Below are 27,780 nucleotides of genomic sequence, written 5' to 3' on the forward strand. Positions count from 1 at the left end.
TTTTACATTATTAGTCAGATTCATATCAATTAAGTCAATTATCATACATAATTAAATTTATATAAATTACCATGTCTCACACAAATAATCGTTTATTGAGTAGTACGTTTTTTCTAAAAGTAATGCACTAAGTCGCTTTTTAAAGATTCTTGTCGGAAGATCTTTAAGTTCTTTCGGTAATCTATTGTAAATTTTAATTGCCATACAGAAGGCGTTTTTCCGAAATAATTCTAAATTTATTTTTGGCACAGCCAATTTCTCCCCATGTCTACTACTTACTACATTCGATTTAAAAATATGTATATTTCTGTGTACGAACAGGGACATTTATAATATATAAATACATGGAAGAGATAACACTTTGAGTCTCTTAAATAGAGGCACGCAATATCGTTATCGCTAATCCCTGATCCTCTCATATCTCGTTTTAAGATTAATTTATCCCTAAACCAAAATTATGTCGCTTATTTATGCCGTTCCACAACTGCGCGTTTTTCACTTTGTGGAACCAGCTGCCCACTGAAGTATTTCTGAACCAATTCGACTTAGGGCCCTTCAAGAAAAGAGCATACAAAATCTTAAAAGGCCGGCAACACACTCGCGAGCATTGTGAGTGTCCATGTAATTTTCGGTTTTTTGATGTTCATAAGTCTACATTGTGTTAAATAATATGAATAAATGATTTTTAATTAAAATTTGATTTTGAACTGTCACTCGTATGGTGCAACTGAAATTCGTAAACATTTTTCATTTATATAATAGGGCAGCAAACGGAACGCACAAAAATGGCCCATTGGCCCATTTTTAGTGGGTGCGTGGTGCCTTTGAGGGTGATTACACTTTCAAAATACACCAAACAATTCATTACAAGGTCTATGTTTTACTGGAGTCAGCATTCAAAACACGCATCATCTTGCTCGGCCAAGGCTTAATAAGGATCGAAAGAAACTTTGTCTGTGGCCATTAATCAACGGCAGTGATTGATGGACCGACCATTTTTATACAACTCGTCAACTAATGAATACTGAATAGTATCTCTCCCGGCAGTGAGATGTCAAGAATTTCAGGGATCATTTTAAGAATTGGCTTAGAAAAATGTTTAACGAAGTAATGCTTTTTTTTAATCGGAAATAATTGCAAATGAGCCTACGAGGCAGTCATTGCAGCTAATGGATGAATGATATGATGAATGGACACCGGAGGTTGTATCTTAACGACCTGGAAGTCCACCATTCCACCGTTCACTAGTTTGCAGAAGAAAATGCTTAGCGAAGCAGACATTGGAAGACTTCCAGTTATCAAGGTCATGGAGATGAAATCTGGGGTTACTACGGAAGTTTTATATTACACCTATATCTATGGTATATTGTAACCAATTGTCAATGCGATAACTGCCTCATTGGTCTAATGGTTTCATATCCAACTGCAGATCCGGAGAAAGCGGTTGTGTAACTCTGGTGAACCTCTGCGTACTTTCTAAGAAAAATAATACTGGTAGCCCGAATGACCACGTCAATCTGTCAGCCCTACGCCTTCGTGTGAAATATCCGTTATTTATAAGCAAGGAAAATATAATCAAACAAATATATTAAAAGCAGTCTTACTAAAAACGTAATATTTATTTATTTTTTATTTATTTATTTATCACTACATTTTTCTATCTTAACAGTAATTACTAATACGATAGAATTCCAAAATCCCACACCAACTATTCTAGATAAAAACATTAAAAAATTAAACTTATATTCCTAAATCTATCTATCCATAACTAACAATATAGCTAGCAACTCTTGTGAACTCAGCCAGTGTACAAACAAATAGGTCCACCTCAATAGCAACTCTGTTCACTATCCGTATTGCCCGCGTGAGTGGCGCTTTGCTAATCAAGTTGGAATGTGCGCGCGGTACATCCAAAAGTTTAGACGTAAGTCTCAGGTTTCTATTTGATACCCGTAGACCCAGCCACTCCATTATATCCGGATTATGCACCCTACCCGTAAGAATCTTAAATAAATAAACTGACACAGCTAGCTCTCTTCTGAGGCCTAGCTGGTCGTATCCCACCATACCCAGAACAAACAGGGTCGGGTACATAAGCGTATACAAGGGATACACTCCATACAGTCTCTTGTAGAGGTAGCGAGTGAATTTATTTTGTACTCGCTCTAACATGAGACTGTATTTAGCCTCATATGGAGCCCACACCATTGCGTTGCACTCCAAGTGACTTCTCACTAGCGCATTGTATAAGATTTTGATCGCACCGATGTTCTCAAAGCCACAAGCTGTTCTTAATACGAACCCCAGATTTCTGTAGGCCTTTTTCCATACCATCTCTACATGTCGCGCGAAACCAAGATTCGTATCAAAATAAACTCCCAAATCCTTGACCTCTGAAATAAAAAATAAAATAAAATACGTTTATTTTGGAACATAAGATCTTCTAGGTATCACTTATTCCACGTCAATCAATTCGAACTTGTAGGCATCCCTACACATCGGCAAAGACAGAGGGTGTAGGCCGAGAGAAAAAGCCGGCGTAAAAAACTCTCGGTACTCTTTTAAAAAAGCAAATCATCAAACAATATTTAAAACAAATATATCAAATTAATTAGAGGCAGCCTGCCCAGCACTAGTCCCAGGCCCTTTTATCAACTAGATAATCAATAACTTTATAGTAAGCCTTTTTACACAGCTTTTCTTTAATACATTTCTTAAATTTATTAAAAGGCAGAGATAAAAGAGCCTCTGGGATTTTATTAAAGAAGAGTACGTCAAAAGTACTCGTAAGAAACGTCGGTTTAAATTTAAAATTATGTACAAATAATTATAAGTTTAAATATAATAATACATATCTATAATCCGTTAAAAAAGTGTTTTTCTTTAAAGAAGAGTATCCCTTTCCCCAAAAAAGAATTACTAACTTTACATAGTCTAGTACGGGGAAACTTGAGCCAACTTGAGACTTGAGCCAACGTTATCCCACTAATGGTATAATTGTACCGAGTGATTAACCGTGCCCTTGAAAAAGATATCACTTTGCATTTTGCCAAATTAAACTCCAATCTATTTCTCATGCTCCAATTAACCACTCGGTCAATGTCTTCCTGCAGCCGAATGCAGTCATCTATACTCTCTATAAGCATGTACAGTTTGAGATCATCAGCGAAGAGCAAGCACTTTGCATTCTTGACAACTTTCGGTAGGTCATTCAGCATTATCAGAAATTCCAACGGTCCCAAATTGCTGCCTTGTGTCACGCCTGATCTCGTAAAGTAGGCCTCTGACCTACACCCAGCGTATTCCACGTATTGCGTTCGATCTTCCATAAAACTGGCCATAAAGTTTAATAAGTATGGAGTGAATCCTATATGTGCAAACTTCTGCAAAAGCACGTCATTATCGACCAGGCCAAACGCTTTTTTGATATCGAAATCGGCAGCATCTACCTGTTTTCCACTGTCCACGGCTGGGCTTATATTAGCCATATAATTCAAGAGGTTGCTAGTGGTACTCCTCATAGGCCGAAACCCGTGTTGCGCTTCTGATAGTAGTATATATATTAATGATTCGTTGTTATCTGTGCCTCTTTTATATTCTAAATGAGGTTTTATTAAGCAAAAAATATAATCGCATTACGAGATATCTAAAAACAGTAGAGGGTCGCTGGAGTCATGAATGCCCAAATCCCGATTGATGTTAAAGATTTGTTAGGAGTATAGTATCGAAAGGACACGTTAAGCCTCGCTGAAGGTTTTATGGTGACAAGTTACAGACCGATGGCTCACCTTTAATCCGGACAAAGCTGAATCAAATGATTACCTATGATTGGGGGTTGTTGTTACACTAGAATGGTGCCACCATTATATTTATTTTAGTATTCCATTTGATTTATTGTATAGGTTAAGAATGTATTAAACATAATATATGTCGGATATAAGTTAGTGATTATCTAGTTGATTAAAGGGCCTGGGACTAGTGCTACTTTTAATTAATTTGCTACATTTGTTTTAAATATTGTAGAATTGTTTGATGATTTGCTTTTTTTTTAAAGACTACCGAGAGCTTTTTACGTTTGCTTTTTCTCTCGGCCTACACCTACCGTCTTCTTTGCCGATGAGTAGGGATGCCAACAGGTTCGAATTTAATGACGCGGAATAAGTGATACCATGGTGATCTTATGTTCCAAAATAAACGTATTTTATTTATTTTTTTATTTAAGAGAAATAAAATACATATTATGTTAGTAAAACTTCAACGTTTTATTAGCTTACCTTTAAAGTAACATATACATTCATCTAAGTATAATACATTTTGTACGAAAACTTTATAACCGAAACTTGTTCAGTATTTCTATTATTCTGGAGGGAACGCTTTCAAAAAGTATGGTTAAGTCAGAGACTGCTTTTAAAATAACGGCTATATTTTAATATGACACTCGATTATATAAAACCAGTTAAATAATAAAGCAATATTACATATAAATACATGTTAATACATATAATACAACGATAAAATGGCGGATAATCTTTACAATTTTTTTTTTATCTATAAGACTGAAACCAATTTATGCCTAATTGTAGATTGCTATATTTTCGAATGTATTTTCTAAACGACGTTTAGTAAAATTTTATTGCTAATATAATTTAGCATTATATATTATTAGCATTCATTTTAAACGACCAAATTCACAATATCACATTTCCTATTTAAATTTTGTAAATAGTTATTACATTTGTGAGGTAAATAACATTTGACACCTACTACAACTTTGCTCAAATAACTTCGACAGTTTTGCACTTATCGAAATGACTCTCATTGAGCGATATTTCCACTTATTTTCCTCAAATTCTATGAAAACGTTTTAGTTTTAGAGATAAAATGAAAGCTCTTTATTGGAATGAAACTTCGCGGGCTTTATCAGTTTGATGAAAAATCATACATTATGCCAATTTGCGTCTGTAATAGGTATTTTATAAGTAATTCTAGTATAAAACAGAGATGAGCAGTGTTGGCCTAGTGGCTTCAACGTAAGACTCTCATACCTGAGGTCGTAGGTTCGATCCCCGGCTGTTCACTAATGGAGTTTCTTTCTATATGCACATTTAACTTTTGCTCAAACGGTGAAGGAAAACATCGCGAGGAAACCCACATAGTCTTAGACCCAAAAAGTCGACATCGTGTGTCAGGCACTGGAGGCTGATCACCTACTTGCCTATTAGATTTAAAAATGATCATGAAACAGATTCAGAAATCTGAGGCGAAGACCTAAAGAGGTGATTTATTTTGTAACATAGATATTTTTATTGTGATTCTGGTTATGTTACGATTTATACCAATTTCATTTATTGTAAATATATATGCATGGTTATATTTTCCATAACGCAATGATATATATTATACTATACCTTGATATCGTTAGTCAATCGTTAGTCAAGGTATATAGCGTGTTGCGCTTCTGATAGTAGTATATATATTAATGATTCGTTGTTATCTGTGCCTCTTTTATATTCTAAATGAGGTTTTATTAAGCAAAAAATATAATCGCATTACGAGATATCTAAAAACAGTAGAGGGTCGCTGGAGTCATGAATGCCCAAATCCCGATTGATGTTAAAGATTTGTTAGGAGTATAGTATCGAAAGGACACGTTAAGCCTCGCTGAAGGTTTTATGGTGACAAGTTACAGACCGATGGCTCACCTTTAATCCGGACAAAGCTGAATCAAATGATTACCTATGATTGGGGGTTGTTGTTACACTAGAATGGTGCCACCATTATATTTATTTTAGTATTCCATTTGATTTATTGTATAGGTTAAGAATGTATTAAACATAATATATGTCGGATATAAGTTAGTGATTATCTAGTTGATTAAAGGGCCTGGGACTAGTGCTACTTTTAATTAATTTGCTACATTTGTTTTAAATATTGTAGAATTGTTTGATGATTTGCTTTTTTTTTAAAGAGTACCGAGAGCTTTTTACGTTTGCTTTTTCTCTCGGCCTACACCTACCGTCTTCTTTGCCGATGAGTAGGGATGCCAACAGGTTCGAATTTAATGACGCGGAATAAGTGATACCATGGTGATCTTATGTTCCAAAATAAACGTATTTTATTTATTTTTTTATTTAAGAGAAATAAAATACATATTATGTTAGTAAAACTTCAACGTTTTATTAGCTTACCTTTAAAGTAACATATACATTCATCTAAGTATAATACATTTTGTACGAAAACTTTATAACCGAAACTTGTTCAGTATTTCTATTATTCTGGAGGGAACGCTTTCAAAAAGTATGGTTAAGTCAGAGACTGCTTTTAAAATAACGGCTATATTTTAATATGACACTCGATTATATAAAACCAGTTAAATAATAAAGCAATATTACATATAAATACATGTTAATACATATAATACAACGATAAAATGGCGGATAATCTTTACAATTTTTTTTTTATCTATAAGACTGAAACCAATTTATGCCTAATTGTAGATTGCTATATTTTCGAATGTATTTTCTAAACGACGTTTAGTAAAATTTTATTGCTAATATAATTTAGCATTATATATTATTAGCATTCATTTTAAACGACCAAATTCACAATATCACATTTCCTATTTAAATTTTGTAAATAGTTATTACATTTGTGAGGTAAATAACATTTGACACCTACTACAACTTTGCTCAAATAACTTCGACAGTTTTGCACTTATCGAAATGACTCTCATTGAGCGATATTTCCACTTATTTTCCTCAAATTCTATGAAAACGTTTTAGTTTTAGAGATAAAATGAAAGCTCTTTATTGGAATGAAACTTCGCGGGCTTTATCAGTTTGATGAAAAATCATACATTATGCCAATTTGCGTCTGTAATAGGTATTTTATAAGTAATTCTAGTATAAAACAGAGATGAGCAGTGTTGGCCTAGTGGCTTCAACGTAAGACTCTCATACCTGAGGTCGTAGGTTCGATCCCCGGCTGTTCACTAATGGAGTTTCTTTCTATATGCACATTTAACTTTTGCTCAAACGGTGAAGGAAAACATCGCGAGGAAACCCACATAGTCTTAGACCCAAAAAGTCGACATCGTGTGTCAGGCACTGGAGGCTGATCACCTACTTGCCTATTAGATTTAAAAATGATCATGAAACAGATTCAGAAATCTGAGGCGAAGACCTAAAGAGGTGATTTATTTTGTAACATAGATATTTTTATTGTGATTCTGGTTATGTTACGATTTATACCAATTTCATTTATTGTAAATATATATGCATGGTTATATTTTCCATAACGCAATGATATATATTATACTATACCTTGATATCGTTAGTCAAGGTATATCATTATTACAAAAACAGACATTAAATATCCCATACAGTATCCACTATTTGATATATGTACGTGGTGTATCATGCGCTCCAATACTAGTACGAACATATAGAGCAATAACGGAGTAGAAGTTTAATAAACTAAAAATATTTGCATAAACGCTTAATCCCGTTACTACATAGTATAACATTATTTCAAATTAACCAATAGGAATTAATTAACTATACACAAATTGCCACAGACCACAAAAACTCGTTATATGAAATTAAAATTGAATAAAATACAACATAATGGATCATCGTGCGGTTATGAAACGTGATGTCGCTTATATAATTCATTGTAATACTTTTGTTTAATTAAGTCAAATCTCTACATTTCTTTTTAGAAAAAATTAAGTTTGTTAAATACTACTCTAAAAATTTGCGATAGGTAGTGCAAAAGTGTTACGAATTAATATTGTGAAATTTCTCTACTATTTTAACAATGCCGATTTACGTAATGAATACTAAGTTAAACGAATTTGTTTAACATACAATGATTAAAGCTTTTAACGTGGTAAACGTTGTAAGTAATTACTTTATTGTTATGTAAATATTTATTTTCTTTTTAAAGCTCGTATTAGCAAATTCCTACATTCCTTTTAAAAACACGATCGTGTTGTGTATGTAATATTTAATACGATCTAGTGTTACAATCTCAAATTACAAAATAGAAAATCGTTTGATCACACAACCAGGGTTGAGAGTTGCACGCGTTGTTTAACTGTACTAAAAATACGATACCACATTCCACTATTATATTAAGAATTAAATTAAGAACCTTGTTTAACTTAAAAGTTGAACGTTCGTAGCGAGCGCTGTGGAAATACTTTGCATAACATTTTCATCCCTAAGGAGACATAAACCAGTATACATTTACAGATCTTCGGTATATAATTTTAGCGATAAAATCTTATGCAATTAACTTATTGATTTTCAAACATACTTATAAATGCGATAGGTATTTGTTATTATTATCTGTCTCTCTCTGTCGGTTGATATGGCATCTTTACGTGATTGAAAATAATATTGGTATACGAATGAAAATATCTGATTTTAAAATGAAAAAAGTTCATTTCCGGCCATTTGTGTGGGCGACGTGCTAGCTCGAAGGCAATTTCGCTTTTCGACAGCAACGAATTTAGGCCCAATAAATATGACGTCAATCAAATTGCTCTTTGCAACCTCCATTATTTCGTATTTAATCAACTGTTACACAGATTTTTTAGAAATAAATTTAGATTCAACGGGCCCATGTTCACTTAAAACAGTAGATAATTATGAGATGAAATACTAAGAATGTGACAATCTGTTCAGTTAAATTATAGAAATATATTGATTAAAATACAAAAGAAAATCATTGGATTATGTACTAACGTACCTCAACCGTATCTTAATCCGATTTAATGATAAAAAACAATATAAACAATATGTTATAATATCCTATCACATGACCTGTATTTCATTAATTAGTGTTATAAATTGTTTGTGAAACACAGTAACAACATACTTTTTGTTTTTGTTATTCCATTATACTTGATTATATTCTTGTCAATTAATAAAAATAAATAAATAAACAGTTATCTAATTAAAGACTTAAGTTGTTAGTATACACTACCTACTGAGTCTTATCACTACAATTTCAATTGCTTTACCAGCAACTTAATAAATATTATTTTAATTTTGAAGCTAATTCTTCGCACTAAAAAATTGTTTGACATATATATCAATAACAAAAAAGCAGCTTTAAAAATTATTATAATTAATATTAGCTATATTCTAATTGTACCTATACCACATAGGGTCGAAGTGAAAAGAAAAGATAAAATCAAAATTTTCTTAGCTGTGACCATAATTATCATAAAATCTATCGTAACATCGCTCGTTTTATATTAACTTACAAACGGGGAGGCTCACCCGATTTAAACGATAGATTCTCTTAATGCCAGAAGGACCTCGAACGCGTTGCCGGCCTTTTAAAAGTGATAACACAATGTATAGGTATAATGTTGAGCCCAGAATAAGACAAGAAAGCAAGAGTTTGAGCAAGTAAACGCGACAATGTGTATAATGCGGACGTATTGTGGTAAATGAAGCAAGCGGCCCGCTATCAGCCATTCTTGACAATATAAACTTCCTTCACCCAAGAAGTTGCGCTATGCCGATAAATTATCCTGGACGGAACCAAATTAGTTTAGAATTAATTACTGTGCTCGGCTAACGTAGCGTTAACTAACACTGTCTAATAATTTAACTATTCAGTTAGCTAGCTAGAAACGAAAAACCCACGGCATTATTTAATATGGCCCTATGTTTTCTATGCTCAAATCAACTCCATTTAAAATCTTAATTATCTTTACAAGTTATATTACATATTAATTATTTTACCAAATTCGAAAGGTTTATTAAGTGTACTTTGAAGTGGTTTCGATGTTTTCTAGGATTTCTGAAGATCAATAACAACAAATAGCTTTCATTATTAATTTTCGATATCGAAACAATTGAAAACTAAGTTTTGTCATTGAATGCCGAACTTTGGTCAACATACAAATAATCCCGAGAAATTTGATATTTTTCTGACTGATAAACGATTTCACAAACGCACGTCGAAATCGTACCCAACAGGCTTTCACTCTCAGGCCCATAAGTCACATCGACGCTGGAATAAATTGGCCTCCCACGAGGCTATCTGGGATATCGGCAGGATAGGCATTTTTCTTTGTATTATACAATCGGTTGAAACCGCACGTATTTGGGTCATTTGATCCTTGTGTTCCTCCAAATCTCTATAGAGTATAAAACAAACGCCGTCTCCATGATTAGGTTTTATTTTAAACTCATTAGGTAGATATTATATGAATTTTACATAACAAAATCTTCTGGTAACTGTCTGTTCTGTTTAATCGAACAATACCACATCATTTAAATAAAATACGTTTATTATGGAACATAAATTCATCAAGGTATGACTTATTCCACGTCATTAAATTTGAACCTGTAGGCATCCCTGCTCATCGGCAAAGAAGACAGAGGATGTAGGCCGAGAGAAAAAGCCGGCATATAAAACTCTCGGTACTCTTTTAAAAAATCAAAACATCAAACAATACTTATGTTAAAACAAATATAGCAAATTAATTAGAAGTACCTTGCCCAGCACAAGTCCCAGGCCCCTTTATCAACTAGGTAATAGCTAACTTTATACACACACAGATTTTCTTTAATTAATTTATTATTTATAGCCTTATATCAGAATCAATATATGTATACATTATAGCTATTTTTTGTTGAACTACGATAGCTGTGTGCCCACGGGCAAAGGCCTCCCCATTTTTTTGTGGTCTGATTACCCACGGGGACCATCTGGGTTGGGGAATGAGATTTTCTTTAATTCATTTCTTAAATTTAATAAAATTCTCTGAGACTTTATTAAAGAATTTCCTATACAATATATAACAATAATTACTAACTTTACATAGTCTAGTTCGAGGAAATTGCAGCCTCCATTACTTACATATGCATTACTGTTAGCCAACTCCCACGCCACCACAGATATACTCAGGCCCGCACGGTATAGTACGTTTAATCGTGTTCGTTTGATAACACCCGTGCGGTAACCTAAGTAACCTCGGTGCGGCTTTGTATACCGGTGGGGTTTGACTTCGTACTCGTTTGTCAAGACGGCTCGTCGTAACGCTGGTACCGCCTCGACCCACGCACCCCTGCTAGTGCGTAATTGTAGGTGTTGTCTTGAAATGAAACTGCGGCTTGTTCTTGTTTCTTGCTTCGCCGATTATTCGTGGATCACAGCTCGTTGTCACGGGATAAAGGAAAGAGTCGAGTCTCTACGCGCGTCTGCACCGTGTCACGTCTGAACCGAGACTGCGCGTGTGCACCGTGTCAAGTCTGAACCGCGACTGCCCCGAGACTCGCCCGCGCCGAGCTTAAGTACTACGCAAGTATACCGCGACGAGAGCTACGCTTACATACATTTGCGCCGGTATACCGCGTCGAGAGCTGTGACCCTTTTATTCGGCGAAGTATTCTATTTATTTATTTAATATATTTACATTCATAACTGAACCATATTTCTCACTTAAATCTGTATACATATTTTGTCTAACTTATAACTCTTAACACTCGCACTTAATTTCTATTTATAGAGTTACAATTTTCAAACCTAACTTATAATATATTTATATTTCTATTTATGAGTCGCCAACATTCTCCCCCTCGTGCGTAGCACCGTCGTTCCTGCACGGCGACTCCGCAGGCACCAAGATCAGGATCCTCGACGATGGTCTTCGTAACACTCCCCCTTTGGTTGCGACGTCCACGATTCTGGTTATTCCGTCGGGCCCGGGGTATGTAGTTTCGATGTTTCCCCTCGGCCAAGTGCATCGTGGTAGCGTGCGTTTTACGATAAAAACCACGTCGCCTGGTTGCAGCTGCTCGCCTTTCTGTAGTTTATTCGTTTTCCTGGGCAGTAGTTTGGGCAAGTACTCCCGTAGCGATCTCTTCCGAAAGTGATCAGAGAGTCGTTGGACGGACTTCAAATCTTTTCTGCCCACCAGCTTTGCATCAGGAAAATGTAGTATGCGCGCAGCTCCACTGGATCGTCCAATGAGAATGTAGTTTGGTTTTAGCGTCTCCTTTTTCGAATTGTCAGCTAGGTTCGTGATTGGTCTAGAATTGTCTATGTGTTCTGTCCCCAACAAGGTTGCCTGCAGTTCAAGTCTCGGCGTAGATATTGATTTCCGAGACTTTGCTCTCGACTTGGCACCAACGAGGTTTACTAAGTATTTTCCATTAACTCCAGTTGCGGCTGCATACATTGTCTCACTCGCGTCTGCGACAGTATGCAGCTCCCCCTCAGTGCAGAATAGTGACATACATCGCGGCAGCCGATTGTCTTTTATTCTACCGATATGCTCTAAATAGCTTTTCCGAGCTTCGGTGTCGTCTTCAACGATCACTCTTTTGTTCGACGTCCATCCTCGTAACTCAAAGTGCGCTTTCATGTGGATCAAGTTCACTGGCTGTATAGCTCGTTGGTAATCGTCGACACAGTAAAAACTTTGCAAATAGTTATCCATATAGCGATATTGCTCTATTGCTTGTGCTGCTTCTGGATATTTATGTACGAAGGCAATCGTGGCACAAGGTGACGCAGCTCCTAAAATCACTGATAACATTCTGTTATCCTTCACTAGCGCTTTCTTGTCTTTTTGCCAAAGGAACCTAAGACTGTTTCTGTCTTCTTCACATATTTTCACTTGCAGAAACATTTCTTTTTTATCGGCCGCTATCGATACGAGTCCTTGACGTACTCGCAGTAACACTCCTAATATTGACTGTAGACCGGTCCTGAAGTCCGGTCCGGACGGCAGAATGTCGTTGAGGCTCACTCTGTTGTGATTGGCTGCACCGTCGAAGACAATTCTTAGCTTTTTCTTCACTGGGAAGTGAGGCAGGTACCACTTTTTGTTCGATGTGCAGTCGGCTGTTACTTCTTCAGCGTAGTTGCTTTTCAACAGATCTATTTGCGTGCTATATTCATTTTTAAACTTAGCGTCCTTACGCAGCTTTTTTTCTATTCCTTTAAATCTGTTGAGAGCTGCTGTGTAATTGTGTGGAAGTTGTACGTCTTTCCTTTTCCACAATAGTCCGACGTCGTATCTGTCATCTTCCAATTGTTGACTATTTCTTTTCAATATCTCTAGTGCTTGCTGTTCTATATTCATTGACGGCTTCTTCGGCTGAACTCCTAAAGACTCAATATTAAAGTGTTCTCTCACTGGCTGATTTATTTTGTCTTCGACGACTCTTGCATGTGCATATGTGTTTACATAATTGATCAGAGACACACCGTTGCTATCGTAGCCATGGATAACCCACCCTAACTTTGTTCTTGATGCCACCGGCTGCCCTGGCTTTCCACGTCGTATTTGTAATGAGACAATATGTTCCCAATTGTCTTGGCCAATGAGCAGCTTCGGCGCCTCAGCTTCGTAACACGCGTCCTGCAGTAAACCCCGCAAGTGATGACACTTCTTAAGTCGGGTTTTATCGATGAGTTGTGGGGTTAATTTCAGCTCTTTGATAGTCCTTGCCCGCTTAAGTATGCTCTTCTCGCATTGTCTTATCCCTTTCACTTTGATATCCACAATCATTGAGTCGTGATTTTTCATTTGCCCGCCGCCGATAGTTTCTATATTTAAGGTTTCGCGAGGACCCTTAATGCCGATGCTAGCAGCCACATTTTCGTCGAGCAGTGTCACCGTTGAGCCTTCATCTAGCAGCGCCAGTACTTTTTTTCTCCCAGTCGGTCCGTAGATCTCCACCTTAAGCATCTTTAAAATAGCTTTCGGAGTACTAATTGTATGGACCGTCACTGTCTTGGTCGCTGCCTCTTCATGACATTGTTCGCTCTCCGATGTCACATGTAATAAGCTGTGATGCCATCTTCGACACAGCTTGCACGGTGGTCTTCGGCATTTTTCTTTCCGGTGCTTTCCAACTAGGCACTTGAAGCAAACCTTAAGCCTCTTAACCGTTTCCCATCTATCGTTGACTGCCGCATTTAGAAATCTTTGGCAGTCTTTGAGCTTATGGTTGCCTTCACAAACTGGGCACTTTATTTCTTCTGGTCTACTCTTTTCAGCAATATTAAAAGTAGCCTGTTTCACCGGTCTTCTTATCGTTGCGCTCGGTCGTACACTTTTGCTGTCTTCAAGTACCGCGAATGCGCCGCATTTATCCGCCTCTAAATTGAGGAAGTTGCTTATTGTTTGGATATCTGAGAACGATTCCTCTCCCCTCTCAGCCATGTAGTCGTACCATCTGAACCTCAGAATCGCAGGCATCTTCTCTATGATAATTTTCACAATTTCTGGTGAGTACAGGTATTGCGGTTTCTTCAATCCTTTTATGGCGGCCACACTGTTGTTTATTTGGCTTGCGAAAACGCATATGTCGCTGGGATTTTCTGTCGTTCTGTGAAGCGCTTTTAATTTCTCAAGTTCGGCTAACACCAATGCGTCGGGTCTACCAAATCTTCGGCGTAAAGCGTTAATAACTTCTTCTGGCTTCGCTTCTGAGTACAAGAGGCTCTTAATACTCTCTCTCGCCGTGCCTTTAATCGCTTTACGTAGTCGCGCCATGTTCTGAATGTCCGAGAACATGGGAGATGTATCATCGTATACGACCCGGAACGCCGTCCATTCGGAGCTGTCCCCTTCAAATATTGGCAGCTCTTGAATGTATTTTGGTTGCGGCATTACATGGTTCGTCATGACTTCCTTTATTGCGTCTGCTATTGCTCGAATGTCGCTCTTTGTTTCTATTTCTTCTGGCTTTTGTTCCGATGAGCGCATCCAGTTTGCTACCTTTTCTTCATGGTCATCGTTGACGTCTTCTATAACGGAGTCGTCCTCTTCCGTTTCTGCTTCTAATCGTAATCTGGCCAGGTGTGCTGCAGCCTGCGCTTCCCGCAGTTCGCAGCGAGCCAACTCTTCTCTGGCCTCGGCTAGTCTTCTTGAGCTGGCTTTCGATACGGTTCTCGATGCGGCCCGGCGGGTATAACCCGCTGGTCTCAGAGTCAATGCTTGCTCTGATTGGCTGGCTGCGCTCGTCGACGTGGACTGCTCGATCGTTTTCTCTTCGCCTGTGGTCTGAACTTCGGACCTAGTGGCGGAGGTAACAGTCAACGTCGATTCTCCTCGCTGCATCCCATTCTGTGATCTTGTGACTGGCATTTTCTTCTCGCAATATTCACTTCTTGATGACAACCGTTGCAGGATCCGGCTCGAAGGACCACTATTGAATTGGGTTAGCCAATCACCACCGTCGACACTCGCGGATATACTAAGGCCCGCACGGTATAGTACGTTTAATCGTGTTCGTTTGATAACACCCGTGCGGTAACCTAAGTAACCTCGGTGCGGCTTTGTATACCGGTGGGGTTTGACTTCGTACTCGTTTGTCAAGACGGCTCGTCGTAACGCTGGTACCGCCTCGACCCACGCACCCCTGCTAGTGCGTAATTGTAGGTGTTGTCTTGAAATGAAACTGCGGCTTGTTCTTGTTTCTTGCTTCGCCGATTATTCGTGGATCACAGCTCGTTGTCACGGGATAAAGGAAAGAGTCGAGTCTCTACGCGCGTCTGCACCGTGTCACGTCTGAACCGAGACTGCGCGTGTGCACCGTGTCAAGTCTGAACCGCGACTGCCCCGAGACTCGCCCGCGCCGAGCTTAAGTACTACGCAAGTATACCGCGACGAGAGCTACGCTTACATACATTTGCGCCGGTATACCGCGTCGAGAGCTGTGACCCTTTTATTCGGCGAAGTATTCTATTTATTTATTTAATATATTTACATTCATAACTGAACCATATTTCTCACTTAAATCTGTATACATATTTTGTCTAACTTATAACTCTTAACACTCGCACTTAATTTCTATTTATAGAGTTACAATTTTCAAACCTAACTTATAATATATTTATATTTCTATTTATGAGTCGCCAACAATTACATACTAAAATATGATATTTTAGCTATGCAAACATAATTTTAAACAAAGCAATAATTTGTGATACGTTTGTACGCTTTAATGATTTAAATTACGCGATAAAAGAAGAGTCGCGGGCAAAAACTAACATTTTCCAAACAAATGATAACAAAAGTGATATGTTATATATTAATAAAGTTTATTAATTAAATTAAAATTGTCATCACATTATAGTAAAAAAATACGAAATACTTAGCCATTAATTTATTTATCGTTGAATGAATTTTCTTAAATATATAACTTTTCTTGATTAAATAGTTCTAGCATTTTAGATCTCATTAGTCTATGGGCTGAAACTTGCGAGTATCAATATTGCATTAGTCTGTTTGTCGTAATTAGAGAGGCTAATGTATTCTAAGTTCTGACGAAGAGCAAGTGCTCCTTAGAATTCTTGTGCTTTGCTAAATAATTAGACTGTTTCTACATCTTTACAGAGATATATTTAAAACTAATCAGAAGCTACTGAATTTCGCATATTAACTGAGAACCTACCTTCAATAAAATAGTTAGGTTTAATTGTTTTTTTTTAACTAAGTATCCCAGCTAGTAAAACGTCTCGGCTAGGATAATTTGTCTTCACTGTAAAAAAATCTTGAACTGTTTAATCAAGATTGAACCTATGATTAAACTGCTTACAATCTATGAAGCAGACATTATTTTACCTTGTATAATGTTCTTTAACCCCCCATTTTACATTTCTTCTATATGTAACTTAATATTACGCATAACATTGATAGACTTTCTTTAAATTTTTTAGCATACTTTAAAAGTTCTAAGCGCATAACCGAGGATAATTTACATTTTAGGAAACAATGTTTACGGATAAGTCGAACCAGTCGTTCGGTTTGATTGTGATTGGCATACAGCATCTACATGGATATCTGTCATAATATGTAGGCTAACTTCGTATTTTTACCATCAACCTGCAAACAACTAATATGAGATTAGTCATGTTAATTATATGTTTATAACACAGGTATACATTTTGTACATGTAATGAAACACTATTGAAAATATAGTATCACCGACATTGATCGTGTGACGGGTGAATCGATGAAGGTCGTCGTTATGCAAATGTCGCCGCAGATTGAACCTATCTCTCTTATTAAATAAGCCGTTTACTCGCAAAATACCGCATTTTGTTACGATGATACCGGGTTTGTTTCGAAATATTAGGGAGTGTTACTACTTCCCTGTCGTTCTATTTAATTAAATCCATAACCTTGGTAAAGCTTGATTAATCAGTACCGGGTATTTTCCTGCAAATACGGATTTTCTTTTAATTCTAAGAAGAGGTTTCCAACATCATTTAATCCTGCCTCCTATGTAGTATATAATGCATCGGAGATTTTGATCGTAACAGTTATGCCATTAAGGCCCCAGTAGAATGCAAGACCCCGGAGCCTCGCTAAAGGTAGAGAGAATCCACACCTAGAACTACCTGACGTGGTTTCAGTGGGTATTGCGTACCTAGTCTTTAAGTAGAATAGATTATTGTATGGGTCGTGTCTCACATATCCACCTCGAAAATTTAAAAAAAGTCTAGGACTCATAAGGAATTGAAGTATCACTGTACTAATCATATCATATAGTATAGTAATAAGTAGAAACATGAATAGTTTCTAATAAACTAGTTTCAAATCCCTTAATAATGATCGAGGGGAGAATGGTTTTACAATTCAAATTCAACGCCTACTAAGTTTTTGTGATACAACCGGAATCTGCATAATGAATGAACATTGATGATTAAAATCATGGCTTACAAATACTTTTATTATAAAAACTTAGACGATAACTTTTGGGTTTTAGGGTATTTTTCATTTTTGATTTTTTTCTTTGTTCATTGATCAAACGGAAAGAAAAATCACCCGCTTAAGTAGTGAAAACATTTGATTGAGTGGTGAGTTTCACTGGATTTTTATTAATTGTAATTAAAAAACTTGATGTTAATGACACCGAGCTAACTAATCTCTAGGCAATGTCCTAGATCACTCGTCAGCTACGAGTGACTAGTTCTCACAAGCGAAATCATTTCCAAACATTTAGTGGAGATATTCTGTGAAGTAGTTTGCATAAACGGCTGGTCAATAACCCTTGACGGCAGAAATGTGAAATCTCTGGGCTCTCCAGACGCCAATTACAAGTTCACTGCTACTGCATTGTTTATTGAGAAACCTATTGTCAATGTTACGCAAATTTTATACGTATGCGTACTGGACAGGGTCTATTTTCAATTGCTGCAACATTAGACAAAATTTGCATTAGGTAAGGGTGAGTACTTATGTGCGATTTTATGTGTACCTCATGTTTCCATTATTTGGTTGGGTCAACTTTCAGTACCCGATTTATGATCACATAGTTGAGAAGAATTAAAAAGAATTTATAATAAGCCTTTTTTATAAATAAATCAGTGGCGCTACAACCTCCTTAGGTCTTGGCCTAAGATTTCTGAATCTGTTTCATGATCATTTTTGTTTTTAATGTAATAGTTATCAGCCTCCAGTTCCTGACTCATGCCAATTTTTGGGTCTACGGCATGTCGGTTTCCTCACGATGTTTTCCTTCACCGTTCGAGCAAATGGTAAATGCGCACATAGAAAACAACTCCATTGGTGCACAGCCGGGGATCGAACCTACGACCTCAGGTATGAGAGGCGCACGCTCAGGCGACTAGGCCAACACTGCTCCACCAAGCCTTTTTTATATTTGATTTACAACTGCCATTTAGAAATTATAAACCAGTATTAATACTGGTACAATTCTCCATCAATCATAAAGAAATTATAGCATAAATTGCTAGTGTTTAGGACACCTAAGAAAAAGTTTATCCAGCTATTATTTTAGTTTGTATAGTTTTCAGTTAGTTATGCCAATTGAGTTAGTAATAACTGATAACTGATCCAGGATTGCAGTATTTACTAATTCGGGGCGAGAATGGGCACCGCTTTACCAAAGAATGAATGAATATAACTATTTCATAATTAATGAAATCAATTGCTTATTTTTTTTATTAAAATTATTAGTATTAATTTTTTTTATTCATAACTTTTTTAGTATTTAACACTTTTATGTACCTAATAAGTAAATACAGCAATAAAGGCTTTATTATTATTATTATTATTATTATTATTATTATTATTTTTCTTCAAGTGCCTCTCCATTACTGGAGGTCTCGTCCTGCGCCAGATGCAGCAACTCTTCCGCATTTGCAATACCTGTCCACTCCCTGACGTTGCAAAGCCATGACTTCTTCCTTCGACCAACACGCCGTTTTCCCTGGATTTTACCCATTATTATTAGTTGAAGGAGGTGGTAGCGGTCATGGCGCAAGTCATGGCCTAGGTACGCAACTTTTCGCTTAATGTTCTGCATAAGTTTTTTCACCATTCCAACTCGTTTCAGAACCTCCTCGTTAGTGACCTTCTGTATCCAGCTTATACGAAGCATGTGACGATAGCACCACATCTGAAATGCTTCTAAGCGCCGGCGGGTATCTTCTTTAATTGTCCAAGCTTCACAGTCTACATTATTATTATATCTTATAATTAATTTTGTGTTATAATAATCCGCGGCATTCGTGGTTTAGATTAAGATTCAGAGAGTGACTCCTGATGTCAAAACCTTTTTAATTGCCAATAGCCCAAAAAACATTTGGGACTTTTTAGCCTCTGATATGTATCAATTAATGAAACAGACTTAGAATTGTGAGTCTTGACAATTAGGCATTCGTTCTATTGTACTTTCCTTCATAGTATATTTTATGACAAATTACTTTACTGCTGACGTCAAATACGAGACGATAAACTTCGTACAGCAAACATACAAAGTTGAATCCTGTACACTCAAAGCAAGTAATCAAAACGCCACGTTGCACAAATAAATCTGTTCATGCAACTTGCTCAGTTTTTGAGCTGACGATTCACGATGTTTTCTGGATTTTCTGACATTTAATATATAAGTTTATTTCGGGATAAATTATATGTATTTGCAAAATTGACAAATTTTCTTTCCAATTTTCGTTGATTTCTTTATTACGTTTTACATATTAATTTATCAGTAACTGTTTTAGTAATATAAATAATTTGATTACTAGTGTAATTGCCCTATATTCACGATTTCCGAGAAAATATGAATTATGGGCGAAACGAGTGCAAACGTTTTATGAACGATATAACGCCTGCAGCTAAGCATAAAATAAAATATATATAATCATATGATCAATCATATTTCTTACAATACGATACATCGACACAACTGTGGTCTGAAAACAAAAAATTAAAATTCTTTCAAACGATTTTATATAGTATACAAGAAATCGTATGCGACTAATATATTAATCGAGAAGCAATTATAAGTTTCAATTTATCTATTACAATAGATAAATTTAAACATATAAAAAACCTTTTCTATATGTTTGTGTGCAATAATATTGAACTGTCACCGTAAATACATAAATGAGATCTGCTTATCGTTGTGCGCCGCGATTCATTCCCGCGAGATTCGGATTGACCCAGATCACTTGATTGATGCCCCGGCGTCTCCGCTATCTGAACAATCATTTATAACGCTCTGCTTGGGAAAGGGGTTCCTGGATTCCACTATCAAGGGATATAGCTATGGTATTTCTCTAATAGACTTTAATACATCCTCATATATACATATGTATTGTATTGTATGTACTTACGTGGATGGAAAACATTGCATAAATTGTCCAAAACACCAATCAAAATATGTATCTTATATATCAAATTCTCGTGTCGCGGTGTTTGTGGTTAAACTCCTTCGAAACGGCTTTCGCGATTCTCATGAAATTTTGTGCGCATATATTGGGTAGGGCTAAATTTTTTTATTTATTTTTTAGGCAATATATTTCGTTTTCATTTTTTCACGATACACCATAAAAAAATATATGTATGGGATGTTCTATATTTTTATAAATCACAACCCATTTTTATCTTTGTTAAATTGATATATTTCTTCACAAACAACAGTAATTAATTTATATTGTTATAGAAACGCTCATAGGAAAAAATACATGCTCACTCATCTTAAAAGTCTGTTCTGAGTGACGTCTGTTTTATTCTTTTCTTAGTGTCCTGTATTTATGTTGCCACATACATCAAAATCCTATAGAAAATACTACACCAAACAGTATGTACATTTTTAGTGCGTATCTACGATACGCTACATATGTAACCCTAAATTTTCACCCCTCTACGATCAACCCTTATGTTTTATTTGTTAATTAAAAAGTTAAATTTTTTTTGCAGAATTTTTTTTAATTTGTCATGTCTTAGAATAAAGAAATTTCATATTACCCTGAATTTTTCACTCCTCTACGATCAACCTCTATTTTTACATCCCGTTTTTTAGTTTTCTAGTTCTCTAGTTCGTTTCTTAGTTTTTTCGATTGCAAGATGGCAATCAAATATTACAATTGTAGTAGAATTAAAAATACGTTTCTTAGAAATAACACTCATGGCAAAATAACGTTTGCCGGGTCAGCTAGGTACGTTATAATAATACAGCATATCACTACGAATTTGACAAGGCGCGGATGCCGGTAACATTAATCTATAATGCTACGTGTCTACGACGGTGCTACATAAACTCTACGAATACTTAGTTCATCGCTAGGCGCTATTCAAAGGTGCTCAAATTATTGTTAAGCTTATACATAATATAAATGAATGAAAATTATATACCTCTTATAATGCAACTTATCTATACCGGTTAAGTAGCAATCAATAAGCAATACAAGTAGAGCTGACCGTCTAAGCCCCTTTGTGTATACAAACAATCCCCACAAACATAAGTCTAATACACTCAGCTTACAATTGATTTGCGAGATTCTGAATCAAAGCTAGATTTTGTAGTAATGTATATGGCGTAGTACCAATTACATTAAGAAGTAAAGTCTTAGTGATGTTTGTGATAAAAATATATTGTTTTCTTTTAAATGATTATTGAAATACTAAATTACTGGTGATAATATTTAGTCATTATATATTTACTTTTTATTGCCGTAAGATAGTAGACAAAATAATTATTAATAACAATCGAATAACTTCACATATTTGCCATCAATTTTCAGTTGTCAATTTGGAATAATTTAGTAGACATTTTTCAATCCCGTTCAATTTAGATTCGCCTGAGCATGATGAAAGGCTCCATTGAAAACGAATTAACTTGTTACTAACGGTTCGTTCGAATGAAAGCGATTTTTGTTTGATCCCATCTAAGTGGTCTCTATGTGAACTATCTATCATGTAAAATTGCTAACCGTATTTTCAAATCTAGTCACACTGTAAAGTAATTCAGTTACCTCGCTTCATTTTTTGTTTTGAATTTGAAATCTGAAATATGAATATTTTATGAGTGAAAGCTTAGTATGACGTAAAACTTTAAATAATGTTATTGACAATTCATTTATATATACTACTAGCCGACTCGGCCAAGCGTTGCTGTGGCTAAGGTTTTATTACATATAAAAAAAGAACGAAAGAAAGGTAGATGAAACGTTGGTACCTTAAACACAGCGCCATCTGTTAGAATTGTATCAAATAATAAACAAATAATTTGCAATAAAATAAAATTGTGACTATGATTAAAGATCTAAGCTATCCTATCTCTTAAGTTGGACCGGACTGCTCACGGTGTGCAAATTTAATTTAAAAACGGTTAAGTAATTTAGTAGTCCATCGCGGACAAACATCGTGACAGGAGATTGATATATATTAAGATAATATGATACCATTATAAATCCCTGTAATCACTTTAAGCAAATTTGCCTGGGACAATCACGAGTTGCTGTGTTGATACAAATGAGAAATACCAAATATACCTTAAAATTGAAATATACTTTTAGTTTGTGCTGCAACAGAATACAAAAGTAAAATTTCAAGATTTTTGTACGGCTTGTACATATCTGTATTGGCCGTATATCTGACTAATAATTCACTTATATTCAAAGGATTATAAGCGGTACAGATAACAACGTTAAACGTTCCATCTACGACCTTGCTGATAAACAAAAAATTCAGTTAAAATCAACACATTAGTATAATTATGCTTTCTTTTTTATTTCTACATTTTGTTCTACTTCTGAAATTATATACCCACTCTCAAATGAAATAAATCTATTATGTATCAAGACAAAATATTAGCAATATTTAAGATGAAACATGTTAACGCATTTCACGACACAGCGGCTTATGTAACTTATGTAAACAACATTGTTTGTTTACACTAATGCTGTTTGCTAATCATGTCATAAATTCCCAATGTTTGTGTTTAGTAAATAGAACAAAAATTCCACGTCAATGTTTTGTTTTATAGGAAATTGATTGTATTTGTAAAATATGTTTCTAGTATGAGGTGGTTAAATATATGTTGTATAAAAGAATACTTTATTACGAAGACGGAGATAAGTTTTTGATTAATGATTGTATTGTGTAAGCAAAGATGACTTAATCTTTTTATATATCTTAAGTATTATCTTTTATAAATGATGTTTTTAAAAGCAGTGTTAGCCTAGTACCTTGAGTTGCGTTGGCAGCGTGCGACTCTCATCCTTGAAGTTGTAGATTCGATCCCCGGCTGTGCTCCAATTGACTCTGTCTATATGCGTATTTAACATTCCTCGAATAGTGAGGGAAAACATCCTGAGGAAATAAGCTTGCCGTAGACTTCAAAAAATTGCTGTCAGTCAGGCACAGGAGGCTGATCACCTATTGCTTATTAAATTGACAAATGATCATGGAACAGATACAGAAATCTAAAGGGACTTGGAAATGGTTGTAGCGGCATTGATTTTTTAAATTAATTACTACACAAAATATATTTGGTTACACACTTAGAACCAATTTGTTCATCAAAAACATTTCACATTTCTAACCAAAACTCTCAAGCTATAAAGGTCGGTGAAATAGATTAAAAGCCAAAAAAATACGCTTCGTATCAAACGTGACCTTATTATGCAAAAAGTAAAACAAGACTATTTTCCCCGTAAAATCATCCACAACATTCGTAAAACAAAGGGCCGTCCAGCTCGAGCCACCCCAATTACAAGAGGTACATCAAATATAGAAGTGTAATAAAGTGTATGTGACGTAGTGATGTGCTCATAACTTAAAAATTTTATATTTAAAGAAATTTTTTTTTTACAACAGGGGCGAAACGGGCAGGAGGATCATATGATGTTAAGTGATAGCACCACCCATGGACACTCTCGATGGTAGAGGGCTCGCAAGTGCGTTGCCGGCCTTTTAAGAATTTGTAATTTTTATTTTAATTGTCGTAATAATCCAAGGGTAAACACCTTTTAGGAATTTCATAAAACGCATGCGTCTTAGATGGTGTGATCCTATGTAAAATAAATAAAATAAACCGGTTTGGATAATCATTCACGTTTATGGCCTTGTAATATAATTGGTATGTCCTTTTCTTAAAAGACTTTAAGTCGAATTGATTTCTAAATACTTTAGCGTGCATCTGTTTCTACAGAGTGGTGTTACGATGCAAAAACTGCATTAAAACGCTCAATGCAACGACGGACGTCGACATGATACGGGTAAAATACGGAAGATAATTGAATCTGAAATTCTGAACCCATTTTTCGTTTTGAGCGAAAGTCCGCTACTCATAAAATAAAATATAATTCTTCGGAGTGTGAACATCACTAGACAAGGGTCATATTAAAATGTAGCATTTTTGTGACATTCATTGAACACAATGGGCCGGCCTCCACCAACCTCTCGGCGTGAGCTGCGCCAAATTAGGGACGATCCATTAAAAGTTATGTGTCAATATTATTGTCATGTTTTGGGGTTAAATTTTGTTATTCAACATTTTCAACAACAACACACACACATACAAATGTATATAAATAAGAGGCCATTGTAATTTACATTTCGCGAGAATTATTTTATAATTACAAAATATGTAACGATAACAATGTGTGGGCACTAATGCTGCTGTGAGATAGTTATGGCGTACACATCATGGCGTTGATATGTATAAGTGTATAAATTGTAACTAGATGAATATATGACTTTTAAATTTGAATAAATTAGGAGTTGCAATTTATATAAATAAAAATACAATTCCTTTCTTTAAAGCATAATATTATTACTTTAATATTTTAGATCTTATTAAGAAAAAACTTGGCGATTAAGAAGAGTGGCGGAGAGTTTATTGCCAGTTCTTCTCTTCTGTTCTATGCTCTTGATTTGAACTGGCAGTAAATGTAAAATAAGAAGCATTTAATGTATATTTCTTTTCTTTTTACGTTCATAAGTGTACATTATGTTACCTACATGAATAAGTAATGAATGACTTAACATTTACTCAAATGTAATTTTAATAACACTACATTTTATACATAAATTCGAAATTTGAAACTCAAAGATAAATTGAAATTCTATGTATTATAATAAGGGTTATTGTGAAAATCCATGTAGTACACGAGTCTACTAACAGCTATTTACGTGCTCTCACATGTCGGTAATGTATTTCATTTCATTGATACAGGAAAACCGCATACTTGACTGATTCTAACGACGAACCCTCTGAACATGAAGGATATAAAAATAGCGACGATTTGTATCCAACCAATAGAATATTTATTTAGAAAATGTCGTGATCCTTCTTCGTTATTTAGTTCCTTTAAGGTTACAAATTTATACGTTATATTAAATGTTTGTATAACAAAATAAAGCAGCAGTGCTTTATTTTGCCTTGCTTTTTGTTTCATAAATAAAAGGAGCCAATAACCCAAGATGGAATATACTCAAATAATACTAATTATATGGTAGAACCATTATCTATACTACAACTTAAAAAAAAAAACAAAAAATTATGTGTAATTAATTTATTTGCATCGGCTATTATCAGTTATACAACACATTACAAGATAAAATAAGACAAAGAAGCAACAAACTATTAACCTAATTTATATATGTATCTCATTTTACTTACTCATAAATAGTGAAACAAAATAATCCACTGTATATTTTATAGTGAATAAAGGGATTATTAAATACGGAGGATATTTAGCGAGAGAACCAGTAGGTATGTCTACAATACACAAGTCATCAAAATTAAATAACTTATTTATTAGAAAAATCGATATTTACGTAAAGTATCGCACTGTGTATGAAAGGGTACCGCAGTGTTGCCAGGTATAATTTAACAAATATAGCAATACAGTAAGAATAAGATTTGATCTTGTTTTCTATAGGAAGTGAAAATAAAAATTCGTCCCTTTCAATCCTTTCTTATTACTTAATGTAACCATGCAGACAAAATAATCCAAAAAGTCGGGTCAATGCCCTTATAGTAAGCACATTATTGTCCAATATAATAAACGTCATCAAAATATGAAGGTATGAATAAAGAACTTTAATCTCAAAAGTTCCTTCTTTAAGAAGAAAAAACTGCTTTAATCTGTGAAAACAACCTCTCACGTTGTATATTCTTATATTTTTTGCACTATTGTGTTTGTCGATTTAACTTTAAAAATATCGTGGGAATGTCAACAGAGTGCCGTATATATATATATTATGTAATACAACAAAGACACTTGACGTCTTTTGTCTGAGAGTGGGCGTTGTACAAAGAGATCAGACCAATAACAAACACTACAGTGGGAACACAACACTGGAACAACACTGAGTTCAAGTGTGTAGGTTTTTGATGATGTTCCTCATGTTTACAGATAATTTGAAAAATATCTTATACTTTTATTCTTGATGGGCGTTGTACCTTTTTAACTGTTAATTACTTTCGAATATACTCACTTGTGCTTGAGGCCTTTGCCCGTGGGCACACAGAATAAGTTAGCGTAGATTAACACAATAAATTAAAACAATAGCTATAATGTGTATATTGATTCTGATATAAGGCTTTATATAAATAGATAAAGAAAGAAAGAAAGAAATAACTTTATTAGACACAAAATACAATAATTGTTTCTATAAAGTAGAGTGCTCTGGCCCCCACACTAGGATTCCCTGTGTTGTGGGCAGCCAGTCTCTTCCTTTTACATCTAAACGTTACTTAATTAATTAATTCTACTTAACAAATTTATACCTTTTCTATTTTTTTACGATAAGAATGTTTTCTGTGTTAGTATATGACAGCTTAATAAGATATTTTTTGAGTTTTTTAGTGAAAGTATGAAGTGTGATTTTTGAAAAGTTAGTAATAATTTTATTTTTGATAAGGTGGTTAAAGATGAATGGACCTCGGAAGGAGAAAAAGCGTTGAGCGAAGAAAGTGCGTTTTTTAGGATGCTTATATAAAGGTTTGCGTTTGGTTAGATTTGGTGTAGGGGGTGTTTGTTTCCAAAAAAGCCTGCATATTGCCATTAAATAAAGTTGTCTTACAGTTAGGAGCCCTGCTTCGCTGTACAATTTTGAGGTTGAGTATCGGAAAGGTTTACTGAAGGATATTTTAAGAATGGCCCGTTGGGTGCGCTCAATTTTCAGCATCGAGGACAATGCCGCTCCACCCCATACCGATATGCAGTAAGATAATATCGACTGGCATAATGCAGTATACACTATCTTGGTTGTATGTGGGTCAGAAGGTTTTCTAAGGCGTTTGAAAACATTTATAAGTTTGCGAACTCGTGAACATAGATAGTTTATTTGAGGGCTCCAACAAAGCCTTGAATCTATAATTAATCCCAGGTATTTGGTTGTTTTCGTGGGCTCCAGGAGAGGACAGTTACATTTGTTGCAAGGGTTCAGACATGAGTGTAATTTAATAGGGGGGATAGGGTTTGGTTTGCTGGTTTTCGAGATGTGAAAACATATGTATTTGGTCTTAGACG

General features: G+C 35.3%; 1 protein-coding gene across 1 annotated transcript; it reads right to left on the minus strand.

The window, feature by feature from the left end:
• Window positions 1-11,578: 11,578 nt before the first annotated feature.
• On the minus strand, window positions 11,579-15,127 carry LOC123689458. The gene has a single exon (XM_045629592.1). It carries the CDS (start codon window positions 15,125-15,127, stop codon window positions 11,579-11,581), a length of 3,549 nt encoding a protein of 1,182 aa, XP_045485548.1.
• Between the last annotated feature and the right edge of the window lie 12,653 nt (window positions 15,128-27,780).

The sequence above is a fragment of the Pieris rapae genome, chromosome 9 (assembly GCF_905147795.1).
Source record: "Pieris rapae chromosome 9, ilPieRapa1.1, whole genome shotgun sequence".
Lineage (NCBI taxonomy): Eukaryota > Metazoa > Arthropoda > Insecta > Lepidoptera > Pieridae > Pieris > Pieris rapae.